Here is a 14,692-nt window from a genome sequence, read left to right as displayed (position 1 = left end):
AAATGAACTCCTTTCACCGTGGTAGCGTCTCCAGGGAGACGGGCGCCAACATGCAGGCTGTGCACGACGCAGCCGCCCAGTTATTTGAACGGCGCCGGTGACCTTGCAACGTCCCAGGATGCAACAGTTTGTCATTCTTACCGCAATTCTTACATCTACTGTTTGAATTAGAGACTTATCATCAAGCACATGGCTTCAACAATCAGGTTCTGATATTTCAAACACAGGCAGAAAAAATGTTGGTCTTAATTTTTAGAGAATTACAGCTTATCACTAATTACAACCCAGAGGAGATACATGGCATCAACAATGCAGTGCAATAATACAGACAAGGAGCAAATGTTCGAGCCAGACATATCATTTCCAAACAAACTTCTTTCCGTGAACAAGCAAGAATCCGCCGGCAAATTATATTCTCTGTCCCCAAACTTTAGTTTTCATTTTCCTTACTTATATAGCTTCACCGCGTGGGAGGATATTTTTTCTTTCAGTGTCCCCTTGCCTTCTTTCCTACCTCTGTCTTTGCAGGTTCAATATGATTTACTTTGAGTTTGTGATTTTGCATGAACACACATTTTATATATGCCTTCTCCATTTTATGCTCTCGGGCCATCAATGTGTTCAATGTCAAATGCTAGATGAAATGCTTATGTCTGTTCAGTTGAATGCTATATGCCATTGAACTACTGCACATTTATGCTATGTTTGTACACTCAAACTCAACAAATCTGCAAAATGTTGTGACCACTGTGGTTGATGTTTATAGACAATTACTTTTATACTAATTGGAAAACCTGCTGGCCTGCCTTTTGTTTTACTTATTAACTAGTGATGTGCGGTGAGGTTGGTGTCCGGTGAGGCACAGCCAGATTTACAATTAGGTGACCTTACATTAGGGGTTGTCAACCCAAAGTGTTGTAAGAGCCATATTGGATCAAAAATTTCCAAAAATATTCAATATTAAACACTTTATCTAAGCCACTTGCCTGCCTTGTGACGTTACCCTTTTAGAAGGTGAAGCTTCGTCCCATACAGCTAGTCTACCACGGGCGAGAATAAATTAAATCAAGGAGAGCAGCCCCAAAGTTTTGCAATTTACCTAAGTGCTCCATGCAGGAGTTCAAACCCAAGGGCCAAGACTTGACATCGCAATATGTGACTGCTGTGTTCGAGGCGACAACCTGTACCCTTGTTTTTAAAACCCAATACAGGTGAGAGAGCGAAAGTCAAAACGGTCACTTCCCAACCCTGAACTCGTACCAGCTGATTTTCCCTCTTGTCTGATAGTTACACCCCTAGTTAAAATGCAATATTTATTCTAAACATTTTTAAGGCATTGGAAAACATTAAAAGTGTTTGTGACATGTTTTTTTGCTTCTACAGCATCCATATTTAAATCAAAAAACTTATTTCCCTCACCCATCTTAATCAATTTGTAAACATTTTTTAGAAAATTTCCAGGAAGCCACTCGGGATGGTGAAAGACGCTTACCCCTCCTGAGCTACGGGTTGCTGACCCCTGCCCTACATCTTATTCATCAATTGATTGGCAGGCCAAGAAAGCAATAGATAAACTGTAGCATAGAAAATAAAGTTTTGTTATCCCACCTTAACTTGTAAATGAAGTCTATGCGCTGGTCCTTTTGAATAAAAACATCAATGGATAGGTAATCCTCCATGGTGAAATATAGTCTATGCAACAAAAAGAAAATTACTGGATGGCTTGACATGCTGTAAGTTTGCTTATACTTTAAGCAATTCTATTGTTTACGGCCAAGTTGTGCACCGTATCATAACAGTTGGTCTCAATATTGCCCTCTGCCATGAGGTAAGAAAATAACGTGCCTCAATCTGCATCTGCGTCTGCAGATGCTCAGCAAAGACATGTTACATACTGCTTCTTTTGAACAAAAGCATCAATAGATAGGTAACCCTCCATTAGAAAATAAAAAAGGCAACAAAAAATAATTACTGGAAGGCTTGACTTGCTGTTAGCTTGCTAGTACTATCAATAATCCTATTTTTAATGGCTGAGGTATGCGTCAATTCAGAATAATTGGTCTCACAATCGTCCTATGCCATGAGGCAAGAACATTGCGTGCCTCACACTGCCTCTGCTGTTGATCAAAGACCTTAGCAGCGATGTGTGATCACAGTGTCAGGATTACTGATGTGAATCACCTGTGCCCGCTCCTTTGGCACCAAATGCCTCGGACTCTGACTGGCTCCCTGTCCCTATTTAAACCAACTCTTGTCTGTCGCCTTTTGTCAGTCTGTCTGCGAAACTCAGTCTATAATAGGCAAGCCTTTTCCGACCCTGACTCCCACCTCTCCGGTTTGTTGCTCCGGTCTGTCTCCGGTTACGACCCATTTTTGATGCCGATCACGTCTGCTCTCCCGTCCGGTTATGACCGGTTTCTGACCCCGACCACGATTTTGCTCTCCTGTCCCGGCTATCGACCTGTTTTTCCATCCTTGACACCACCATCGCTCGCTACGGAAGATCCACTTCCGTGTTCGGATCACAATCCGAATACAAAAGCGACTTGCTTCCCGCGCCCAGCGAACGCCGAATTGTGGGCGCAGCCCTTCCTCTTTCCTTTAATGAAACATAACATAATTGGGTACTGTGTCCGTTTTTGTCCTGACACACAGTAATATGTTACAAACTGACTGACTGTAATAACTATTAACTATATTCATTATGTAATTCTGCAATTTTGAAAAAGAAAATAAAAAACTGTAAAGTTAAATGAGAAAGTACTTTAGGACTAAATTAATAGTAAGCCTTCCCTGCCTCCCATGACTGCATGTCACCGCTGTGAAATGATATTTCGCTCAAATCGTTTTTGGGATGTCAGTCCACTCTTAAATTAACACACAATTTAATATCATTTGTAATGTCATTTGATATGGTTGTGTTTATTGATTTAACAAGTGCACACACAACTGTAGGACTTCAAAGAAAATTAACAGGCGTCTGCCAGCAGTGTAAAAGAGGTGCGTGAAAATTAAACAAATTTCCCATTATTTCACGATGATTTCTTGAGTGTGCAACCCATTTATATATGCCTTTCGATACGATGCTGCAAAACTCTTGTATTAAAAGTCACTATCCTGTCTTTTTGTATTTGTTTTTGATGGGAGGGAGTCCTTTCACTGTGGGGTTTTTGTCCTTGTGATATTTGTTGACACGTCTGCTTTGTTTATTTTTGTTGTTACTGTCTCATATGTCTCCCATCGTAGGTAAAATGCAAGATGGCAATATGGAGGGCAACCAGATTAAAGGTAACCGAACCACGTCTCTGCCATAGTCCTTTTCTTGTCCCGTTCCTTCTCCTCCCTCTCACTGGCATACACTTTCAGTCAAATGCAGGTTACTTATAAATTGTCCTTACAAGGAAGGTCCACTTTAAGAAAAAAATAATGATTTTAGGTAATTTACTCTTCTAGACAATTAAAAGGCACATTACAGCTCATGTTTTTCCTTTTTGTTTAACGTGAAGTCTTATTAAGTTAGCATACGAAGCCGTTCCCCTCCACCCGCTTACCCACCGCTGCATCTGCCACTGCTCTGTTGTCCTGTTGTACTTGTTGGTCTTCGTGTTGACTAGAGCAACCTTGATAACGTAACTGCGTCATCCAGGAATACGAAGATGCTAGTAAATTAATAGCACACTACTTTTTTGTCATGGTACACACTTTTTTGTTTCATCTAACACAAAGCTTAAATGGGCTTATGCTTACTCCCAGGTAAACGTGATTTTAAAGTTGGGGTGAGTCGTTTGAGGTGTCTTTAAAAAAGTTAAATATAGTCCGCTATTAAGTATCTGTTACGTAAGCCTAACTGAATTCAAAAAGCCCTTATGCTTTATTTTCTACTGTGCCTATCTATATATGGTGGAATATTTAAGGTAGGAAATGGGGCCATGGGCAGGCTGCTTGAGAGTTATGTCATGCTCGTCCTTACATGTTGTTTAGGTAGGCGGGGGAGTTTATTTGTTTGTGTAGCAGGAAAATGGTGAACCTAAGCATACCCGCCTCAAGTAGAGACCAACCTCCAACCCAAATCCCAAGTTGTGCATCATGAATGAACTGACTGAGGCTGCAATGATGATTTGAGCCAGGAGATGGCAGCAATGAGTAAAAAAACTCACAAATAAGTAAACTCATACATAAACTCAAAATCAGCATTTAATTTGAAATAATTCCAAACTTATAAATAAAAGTCTTCATGATAGTAATTGTTTGTATACACTGCAAAAAATTAATGTACCAATTGTAGTTTTTTTGTTTTTGTTTATTTTATCTACTTTTTGGGAGGGGAGAAAACATAAATATGTGCTAATTTGAGTTTTATTTCTCCTATTAACTTACTTATTTTACAAAAAAATGATGTTAAAATTTGGTAAAATATTTGCCAACTGAACAAGAACATTTATTGGGCGAAAATGATGACAGATTTACATTTTTGCACAATTTTTAACAATTTTTTATAGGATATTAATCGTTCGGTTATAATTATTATTATTTTTTTAATCTTTTTTTTTTTTCAAAATAGTTAAAAAAATGAGGCTTTGCTGTTTAAGAATTGAGATGGAGTATTTTTTACAGATTATTTTCTTTTTATTGTTGTTCTAATGGCTGCTGCCCCATTGTTTTCTTTTTCATTTTACTCTAAAAATAGCCACATTTTTAAACTGCTGTTAATAATAATGTCAAATTATTACCATTATAAGCAAATTAGTATAAGTCGATGATTATCATTCGCATCAATTATTTTGATCAAACTCATGTCTGGGTTCTTTTGTAGTAAGTAAATTAAATGAAATGAAATCTTATTGGCATTATACAAGTATTACCAAATAGGAGGGCTTCCCTTTCAGTGCCAGTAAGATAAAAAAGGGACACCTGTCTTAAGGGTTTAGATATGAAAAATAATAAAATAATACATTAATAGTGGGCAGCACTGGGGCGGCAGTAGCTCAGGAGGAAGAGCGATCATTTTAGGATTAAGGGATCCCAGTTCGAATCCCGGCTTGTCCGTGTTACATGTCGAAGTGTCCTTGGGTAACCCCCAATACCCCCAATAAGCAGGTTAGCGCCTTACATGGCTGCACAGATCACGGCCGCTATTGGGAAATGTGAAGCACAATGTAAAGCGCTTTGGGAAGTCATTGACTTGAAAAGCGCTATATAAATGCAGATCATTTCATTTCATTTCACGGCGCAGTGGTTAGCGCGTGTGCGGCACAGTTCTAAGGTCTTGGGAACCTCCTGTGTGAGTTCAAATCCAGCTACCGTACTTACTGTGCGGAGTTTGTATGTTCTCCCCGTGCTTGCTTGGGTTTCCTCCCACATTCCAAAGACATGCATTTCAGGTGGATTGGCTGGTCCAAATTGTCCCTAGGTGTGAATGAGCGAGCGAGTTGTCTGTCACTGTAGGCCCTGTGGCAACCAGTTCAGGGTGTCCCCTGCCCACTGCCCGATGATTGCTGGGATGGGCTCCAGCACCCCCGCGACCCTACTGAGGATAAGCGGTGCAGCTAATGAGATGAGATGAGAATATATTAATAATATATAATAAATATGTTAAATATGTGCACATACACAGTGGCAATAGTCGAGACCATTATGCTCATAAACGCTGTAGATGGAAGTTCAAGTAGTAAGGGATTTCAGGAAGAAGCTGCTCCTTATTCTGTCAGTTCTTTCTCTGATGCACCTGTAGCACTTTCCAGAAGGTCAAATAGCTGGGCACCTGGAATTTAACCTGTCCCCGATGATTTTTTGGGCTCTGCTAATGCACCAACTGGAGTCATCAGGGAGGGGAGAGGGCAAGTAGTGATGTGCGGAACACTTTAAGTTCTGGCAATTGATTGGAAAGGTTAACGTCACACTAAGTTTTTAATCGTTTGTGTTATGGTTGGATATAAATATAAATGGTCTGCATTTATATAGCGCTTTTCAAGTCAATGAATGAACCCCCCAAAGCGCTTTACAATGTGCTTCACACTTACCTATTCACACAAGACTTTACCTCCTGAGCTACTGCCGCCCGGTTGACAATGCGGTCATTCAATGGCAAGCCACACGTTTTTAATTTGCTTTATTATTATCTTTGTCCCAAAAAATGATTTAAAGTTTGGCTTTGGAAGTTTTGTTTTCACATTTTTCTTAAATTACCTTTCTGGGTATCATGACTCTTTTCGCATCAAACGCAAAATTTGGATACTGCAATAATCTGTGGCCTGTGCAGCCCTTTGAGACTCCTTGTGATTAAGGGCTATACAAATAAACTTGACTTGACTTGACTTTTAGAAGCGCTTGTTTTTTATTTGCACAAAAGCCAGATAGTACACGAGTAGTCAAAATCTAAAACCATTTGCAGTTTATAGGTTTGTTATCCCTCTCATATACAATTTTACACTAAACTAGCATCTGAAATAGTGGTTGTTTAATCTCTATCCTCATTGTTTAGTTTAACTAAATTGGATTGTTGACCCTCATTGCTTATTTTAATGCTTTTGACCTGAAAGGCTTTAATAGTGTGGTTGAATCTTTGGCTGTTGACCTTATTTACCATCAGTTTTGGTTGAACATATTTGAATGATCTGTGATGGACTGCATTTATGAGTTTTCAAATCCAATGATTGATGGTTTTAAAAAAATTATTAGTGCTTCCCTCGGTATATGTTCAAATATACTTAAGCATTATACTAAACACCTTCACATTATCAAAAGTCTAAAGACTGAAAGATGTTGGTCCACAGGTTTATTGATTCGAAAAAGGTGTAAAACTGAAAACAGTAAAGAGAGTGTTCCTCAAAATATATTCTTTTTTACATATTTCTATTGCTGTCTATCATACAGAAATAGCATTACTTCTTAATCATGTTAGTGCACATTACATGCCTATTGACTACGTGTTTGCTTATTAACAAAACCACTGGTTTCCTTTTAATATATAGTACTACTTTGTCTTGACAATCTGTCATCCATTTGCTTGAATTAATCCTCAGTCAAAGAGTTTGGCAAACAGCTGTTGCACTCACACGAAATGCATGAAAATTACAATCCCAAAACACCAAACAAAGAAGGGATTACATAAGGACAATGCTTTGTATGGCAAAAGATGTGTGCAGATGTCTCGAGATGAATTAGGCAGTTGGACTCCTTGTGTCTTAGCACCATGTGCTTGTATTTCCTAGTTTGCATCCCCTTAGCATTACTTCCTGGGTCTCTAAAAAGGCTGGTAACATCCTTAGTCTCTTAAAGGATCAGTGCTGTGAAACATACAATACACTCACAAAACATCCCAACTAATAAATAAAAACAGCACAATATTCATATATGTACGTTTGTCTACATGGTAGAATTACCAAGTGTCCACCTGGAAGAATGTGGACTCTTTTTCTAAAAAATCTTTATTGTCCGCGCTAATCTCAGCAGTCCTAACTATTTGCTCACTGTGACTTTGTGCTCTTTGCAGTAAAGAAACAAGATGGCGCGGCAGCTATGGAAATGCAGCCTCTTAAGAGTGCTGAGGGTGGCGATGAAGAGAAGGAGCGGAAGAAGGTGTCCATTCCCAAGAAGGAAAAGTCGGTGCTGCAAGGGAAGCTTACTAAATTGGCTGTGCAGATTGGCAAAGCAGGTAATTTCTGTTTATAGTCCATTAATTTTTTCACTAAAAAAAACACCGAATATTCTAAAAGTACTCGACTCACTATTTTCATTATTACTTTGCATTTGTACTGTACCTCTCATGCACCGCAAATTCCAGACTACAAGCCGCTACTTTTTTGCTACATTTTTGCTACATTTTAAACACTGCGGTTTCAACCCTTTATCATACAGGCCGCCTGGAGTTTTTTTTGTTTTTCTGTCAGGTCTGTAGTGTGGAATTTACAGTAATTGTCAAAGAGTAGGGGTAGAGAACCAAGCCCAAAATTGGCTGGTCTCTGGTTCAAACATCGACTGAGTCATACCTAGGAGTTACAACATTGGTATCCATTGCTTCCCTGCTCAATGCTCGGAGTTAGGAGGTTCTGTCACCTAATGACTACCAATGTCAGGTGGTGCGACACATTGGGTTGGCATAACTATCGTCGCTATTCACTCTGCACAGTCATACGACTGTTCTTGGAACCTGACACCTGGTAAGATGGGGTAAAGCTTGGTTAAAAAAAAAAAAGAGGTCATGGGGTGTTGGACAGACCCAAACACGGGACACAAGGGACGTGGTCCAACCTCACCAGAGGGAACGTTTATTTAAACAGCAACATCAAAATACTTTCCAAAAGAGAAGGGGGTGTGGGACCGGGATAGCAGAGGAAAAGATCTTGAGAGGGAGGCTTGTGAGGGAAGCTACAGATGGGGTTCTTCTGTGAAGAACAATCTTCAAGTGAAGATTTGGGACTACATTTAAGGCTTGGGTGAACGACATGGGACAAGCAGGGAACCGGAGGAGGTGGTGGTGTGGCGGTTCTTGAAGTGGCGATACTGGAAGTGGGGGGAATTGAAGGAAGGTAGGCTTGTCGTTTTGGTGAGTGAAGGGCTTCAGGAATCTATTTGGTTAAGCAAAGTGAGGGGGGAGCTCAGGATATTTATTGCATAGGTAGATGATTGTCTTACTGAAAACACCTGGGAAGAGGAAAAGTAAATTGGATTGGAAAGTGTAGGAAAGAAGGAACCGCAGGCACCAAACCATGACAGTAATTTCTTCCTTTTTCAATAATGGCCTTTCTGTCATTTTTCTGCAGTCAGAGTTCCACCTGTTGCATTGTCATGTGCTGGATACCCTGCTTATGATGTTTCTCATTGACGTATTCAAAATCCCCCCAAAAATTTTCACCTTTGTATTTAAATTTGAGGTCCGAAGGGGAATGTGTTAGTATTGTATTTGTGGCGGTATTTTTAACACAAACAACACGTTCACATTTTGGAAATCTTAGCTACATCGATTGCATGAAACAAGCTTTCCTGGGAATACTTAAAAGTTGCATAAGACTGCATCTGTGCAAAACTGTTTTTCCCAAAAAGCTTTGCCCATTTCCCAAAATTGCTCAAAGAAAGTCCTTTGTTGTCATGGCAACCCTGTTACATCAGCCCGTCGGCGTGAGTGACGGAATGAGGACGTGGTGTCAGAACAATGCAATGCGGCAGATAGATTAGCATATACTTGGATCATCAGGTGCTCTCGGCAGAGACTGTGTGGACTTTGTTCACTGCAGGAGCTTGTGATTTGTCTCGCATGTGTGTTCTACTATCGCGCCGCAGTGCACTCTTCCTGACACCCCGTGCGGCGCGCTGCTAAATAGCCTTTGAAGCTTTGCGAGGTGACTTGGGGTTCAACGTTGAGGACTAAAAAATAATCTCCGGCAGGACATATGGCTTTGCATAACTGCAATTGATGAAAAAAAATGAACATTGGTTGAGATTTTGACAAGAAATTGACATATTGAAGTACAAAAGGTCTTTGGACAAAATGAGTGGTCCCTAAACTATGCCACGCTGGCCAAATACAGCCCGCCTCCACATTTGGTCTGGCCCCCTGAACAATATCAGATAGCATTTTGAGGCACTTTTTTTGCCTATTTTTTTTTGGAATGTCTATAAGTGCATGTTTTCTGTTGTAATGCGATTTGATCCCTGGCCGTGGCTTACCAATGGACTCCCAGTGATATAGACGACATATGAGAAGGCCTCTGGTTTTATTTTACCAGCACACTATCTTTAGTCACGGTACCAAAAACAAATGTTGTCCAGCTCCGCTGGTTTCCGATCTACCAAATCCTGCTCTATACTTACATGGCCATTCATAACCTTGCCCCTCCCTACTTTGTCCTCCTTCACAATACCACTCCATCCTGCACCCTCAGATCACCTTCCTCCTTCCATCTCACGATACCCCCTGCCCGCCTCAGCTCCATGGGGAGCAGAGCTTGCAGCCGCTCTGCCCCCAAGCTCTGGAACTCATTGCCGCATGACCTCAGAAATTCTGAGACAACGCAGTGCACAAGCTATTTTGTGACCACAATGGGTCCTGTTTTTTTTTAAGAAAGCAGACAACAATAAACGAGAAGCCATATGCTGTTTACCCATGTTAAAGGAGTAGAATTTGTATGGTACGGGCAAATAGTTTTGTTTGAATTGTACAACAGCTGTTGTAAGACAACCTGCCTGAATGTGCAAATGTTACCGTTTACTTAAAATAATAATATCCAAGTGAATTAACCACAAACTGCTTACTCTGTTAAAAAAACAGTCCCAGTCGAGGGAATTGATCACATCAGTTAACTGGGTTTAACCCAAATCCAGTACAACGACTTATGAAAGCACTTTTACCGGTTGACCTTTTAAATTGGCGACTAAGCCAAATTAGATTTGACTGATTGGGCTCTATATTTAAGCTCATTTTTCCTGGAGCTCCTTTTTCGGAATATTTGTCATGATTACTCATTGGCCTCACGTGGGCTGCTGTTTGTTGCCTGATTGGTTCCCCTCCTATTTAAACTCAGTACTCCATTCACTCCCTGTCAGTCCGTCAGGAAATCTCTGCACACGCAAAGCAAGCACTATTTTGACTCTGGCTCCAGTCTGTCCCGTTCTCACCTGTATCCTGCTCCTCTGTCCCTGACTTCCTGCTCGTCTCTGGCTACTTGACCCGTTTTGGCGCATTGACCACGCTCCTATCTCCCGCTTCGACTACTTGACCTGTTTTTGCACATCGACCACGCTTTGATATAAAACGACTATTTTTTCGGGTGTGCGTTATAATCTGGAGCAGCTTGTAGTTCAAACAATACGAAATATGGTTTAAGGTATGATTTGGCTAGTAAAGGTAAGCTTTCTAATTAATATTTAGTAAAATTGCAAAGGGTTTGAAATCTGCCTATAGCGATTGAAGTCGAATATTCAGGTATGTTTTCGTTAGCGTTTTGATCAATGCGTGTGCTATATTTACGCAGGTTTGCTCATGTCAGCCATCACCGTCATCATCCTCGTATTGTACTTTGCCATCGACTCCTTCGTGGTCGAGAAGCGTCCGTGGCTGCCTGAGTGTACCCCCATCTACATCCAGTACTTCGTCAAGTTCTTCATCATCGGCGTGACCGTGCTGGTGGTGGCCGTTCCCGAGGGCCTGCCGCTGGCTGTCACCATCTCTCTGGCGTATTCTGTCAAGGTGACCGATCGGCGGTAGCGCACCGTTGCACTTTTTGATTGCCTTGGTAAGACATTTATGCGTCTCCAACGACAGAAAATGATGAAGGACAACAACCTTGTGCGTCACCTGGACGCGTGCGAGACGATGGGAAACGCCACGGCCATTTGCTCGGACAAGACGGGGACGCTCACCACTAACCGCATGACGGCCGTGCAGTGCTACATTGGCGACGTGCACTACAAGGAAATCCCCGACCCCGGGGTCCTGCCTCCAAAATCACTTGACCTGCTTGTCAATTCCATCTCTATTAACAGCGCCTACACCACCAAGATACTTGTAAGTAAAGCATTTAAAAATATCTAAAGTAAAGTATTTTATTCGCAGTTCATCTATTGATGCTCATGTATTACACAACTGATAATGTATATTCCCGAAATGTCTGTGTACTGTTCACTAGAATGAATGACAAGGAAATACTCCAAAACCATGCTAATTGCTAAGCTAACCTAAGATTGAAACGTCTTAGACTTTTAACAAGAGTTTGGTGCTTGAGAATTGGGTCCACTGAGCTATTTATACTCAAGAAATTGACAGGCAAACAAATATACTGTATGTCTGGACACAATAGATAAAAGGTACTTGCGAAACAGAAACTTAAAAGGGAAACAGTACACCGTATAAGCCAGGCAGAGTGGCCTCATGGTCTAAAAGTGTATGATATATTTGATATCTTGACAAAAAATGACGTTTTTTTTATGTTTTATATATTGTATCATAAGATTTGCTTTTCATCAAGTCACAAAACTGCTCTGCAAAGAAAAACATATCTGTTCACTTTAAAATTCTTTACCCAAAGCTTCTTTACTAAAGAAGACGTGACTGGATGATTCTCGGGTATGACCTGCACACAACCTTTTCCTTTCCATGGTCTGATGGAAAAGGAAGACTTTCATGCTGTGTCGTCGCCACCTTGGAGACAAGAAGGCAGTAAGGCAGTCAGTGTCCTTGGCAGCCTCTTCACATGCAGGAGGCATTTGCTCAATCGTGTCACCTTGAAAAAGCACTTTTGTAATTTTGTTCTAATCCGGTATTCAAAATGTTGCAAACTCCTATCGGATCCAATCGGCCCGAGTCAGATGGATGTCGAGAAGAACTTTAGAAATGGAGTTGCTCATAAATTGAATCCCGTTGATTATTGATAATTATTTAAAAAAGAAACCCCTCCTCCACCCGTATACTGTTCCTTTACCTTATGCTGCCCTTATAAAACGATTTACACCGGGAAGCTTTGTTTAAGAATAGTGTCCACAACCTGGTAAAGCTGCAGAAGCTTTTCTTTGAAATGACCATTGTAGGTGTAACAGGAACAAATTGCCACAGTCATTTGACAGCAATTGTACAAAATGTTCCGTACTGCATTGTTAGTTGCTCCACTTGGGTTATGCCACATTCTGCTCCTGCATTTATTTTTCCAGGCTTTACATATCAGCCTACTTGACCTGTAGTTTGGTTCTGTTTCACCGATTTTAGGGGTTTGTCTTTGTCAAATTAAAATTAATCCTGGCCGTTGTACTCTTATTGCTGAATGACTGATGTTTTTAACACTTGCAGTCCCGTTTTGGAGCCATTTAATCTGATACCCCAGGACGGAAACAGGATAAAATTGCTTTACGTTTACCATCAGTTTTATTGGAGGAACGAGGGAGGCGTGCACCCACGATCCGGTGTTCGCTCTCGTACTCTGCTTGTGGATCTTGTGGAAGTGGATCTTCCGTAGCGAGCAATGGCGGTGTCAGGGGCGGAAAACTGGTCGGGAGCCGGGACTGGGAGAGCAAGACGTGGTCGGGGTCAGAAACGAATCGTAAGCCAGGACAGGAGAGTAGACATGGTCGGGATCAAAAACGGATCGTAATTTGGGACGGGAAAGTAGGTGTGTTCGAGATCAAAACAGGTCATAGCGGGAGACAAACAGGAGCAAAAAACGGGACAGGCGTAAGTCAGGGTCGAAAAAAGGCTTGCTTTGAAAAACAGAGGTTTACAGACGGAATGACAAAAGGGGATTGACAGGACAGGGCTCAAATAGTGGGGAAGCCAATCCGTCAACAAGCTGCAGCTGAGGCGTGTTCTGGAGAGTGATCAGACATGTAGTCTCTTGTTAATGGCTTGCTGCGCACTGCTGAACGGTTGTAATCGCTCACTGTGATTGCCTTACTGATCCAAAATGGCCGACGACAGTACAATGGATTTCGTTCTACAGCTTGCTTTGAGCGAGTTGGCTGATATGAGCGACAGTTCGCATATTGACACAGTTAAGGTTATCCTAAACGCAGTGGAAGGGTCATACCTGTCTTGCATTGTTCACAAACATTACCAGGCAATGTAAGACGATATATTACATCGCCAACAGCACTCGTCAGGGTGAGATCCTCCATCTTCTGCACTGTCGACGCCATGTTGGAAATCAAAGTAAGCGGTCTTTCTCCCGTGATTACTCGGGCACGCGAGCGCTCAATAATCACTGGCCGTTCAGAAGCTAGCGATAGCTCGCGATAGCAATCACTCACTCTCCTGAACACGCCTCTGGCACCACACGGGCGGGGTAATTGGGCGCCATGGCAACCATGACAAGGGGTGTCCACACTTTTTACACATATGAGCTACTAATAAAATGCTACAGTGTTTCAATTTCGGAATGATGCTTCAGTGGCTGCCTTTGCTTTATTGGACAACTGTGAGAAAAATGACTGCTTTGGCAAAAACATTTTTAACATGACATTGTGAAAAAAATGCTCCTCCCACTGGAAACGGTAGATTTCGGCTTCTTACTTGGCCTTGCTCCTCCACTCATTTGGATATCCATCCATCCATCCATCCATCCATCCATCCATCCATCCATCCATCCATCCATCTATCTATCCATTCATTATCTGCACTGCTTATCCTCAGTAGGGTTGCGGGGATGCTGGAGTCCATCCCAGCTATCCACAGGCAGTGGGCAGGGGACACCCTGAACTGGTTGCCTGCCAGTCGCAGGGCACACAGAGACGGATAACCATGCACTCGCTCATTCACTGTCCTGCGCACTAACCACCCAGGGGCCATGCCGCCCTATTCTGTATATCCTTTTTATTTAAATTCAGAAGGAATACATTTAAGGCTAACAAGGCAACTCCGTAGCATAGACTTTGAGTTGACCCATGCGTCAGAAATGGTCAGATGTCAGAATAGCTGCCATGTATGTCAGTCAGTTGACAGATTATAGGCTGACATTAATTTTATTAATGCTATGCATCTCCAGAGGGCGTGCCCTTTTGTCGAGAGTGGTGCTCGTGAAGTGAACGGGGCTGTTGCCAGGCTACTCTCGCGTCGCTCTGCTCTTGTATTGCTGCGGACCTGCAGCCACACGATAGCAATATTGCTCTCAGGAGAACAATGTCTCATTTTGACAACACGATCATCACTTGATAAACCTTCATTCCAACCAAACGCAGGGAGTCCTTCTTTCCCTCATGATCTACCCACACT

At 41.8% G+C, this 14,692-nt stretch overlaps 1 protein-coding gene across 8 annotated transcripts in view; it reads left to right on the top strand.

Moving 5' to 3' along the window:
* Positions 1 to 14,692, top strand: part of atp2b2 (ATPase plasma membrane Ca2+ transporting 2) — a 192,984-nt gene that overhangs the window by 125,532 nt on the left and 52,760 nt on the right. For 5 of the 8 annotated variants that reach the window (XM_088338106.1, XM_088338107.1, XM_088338113.1 and 2 more), the window contains 4 exons: positions 3,247 to 3,288; positions 7,493 to 7,654; positions 10,971 to 11,185; positions 11,261 to 11,503. In XM_088338106.1, coding sequence (XP_088194232.1) covers positions 3,247 to 3,288; positions 7,493 to 7,654; positions 10,971 to 11,185; positions 11,261 to 11,503 — 662 coding nt within the window. The remainder of the gene's footprint in view (positions 1 to 3,246; positions 3,289 to 7,492; positions 7,655 to 10,970; positions 11,186 to 11,260; positions 11,504 to 14,692) is intronic. The other 3 variants (XM_088338112.1, XM_088338111.1, XM_088338109.1) reach the window with 1 other exon arrangement.

Source organism: Urocampus carinirostris, chromosome 6, assembly GCF_059441175.1.
Source record: "Urocampus carinirostris isolate Australia breed hairy pipefish chromosome 6, RoL_Ucar_1.0, whole genome shotgun sequence".
Taxonomy (NCBI): domain Eukaryota; kingdom Metazoa; phylum Chordata; class Actinopteri; order Syngnathiformes; family Syngnathidae; genus Urocampus; species Urocampus carinirostris.
This window is presented reverse-complemented; position numbering and strand designations above follow the sequence as displayed.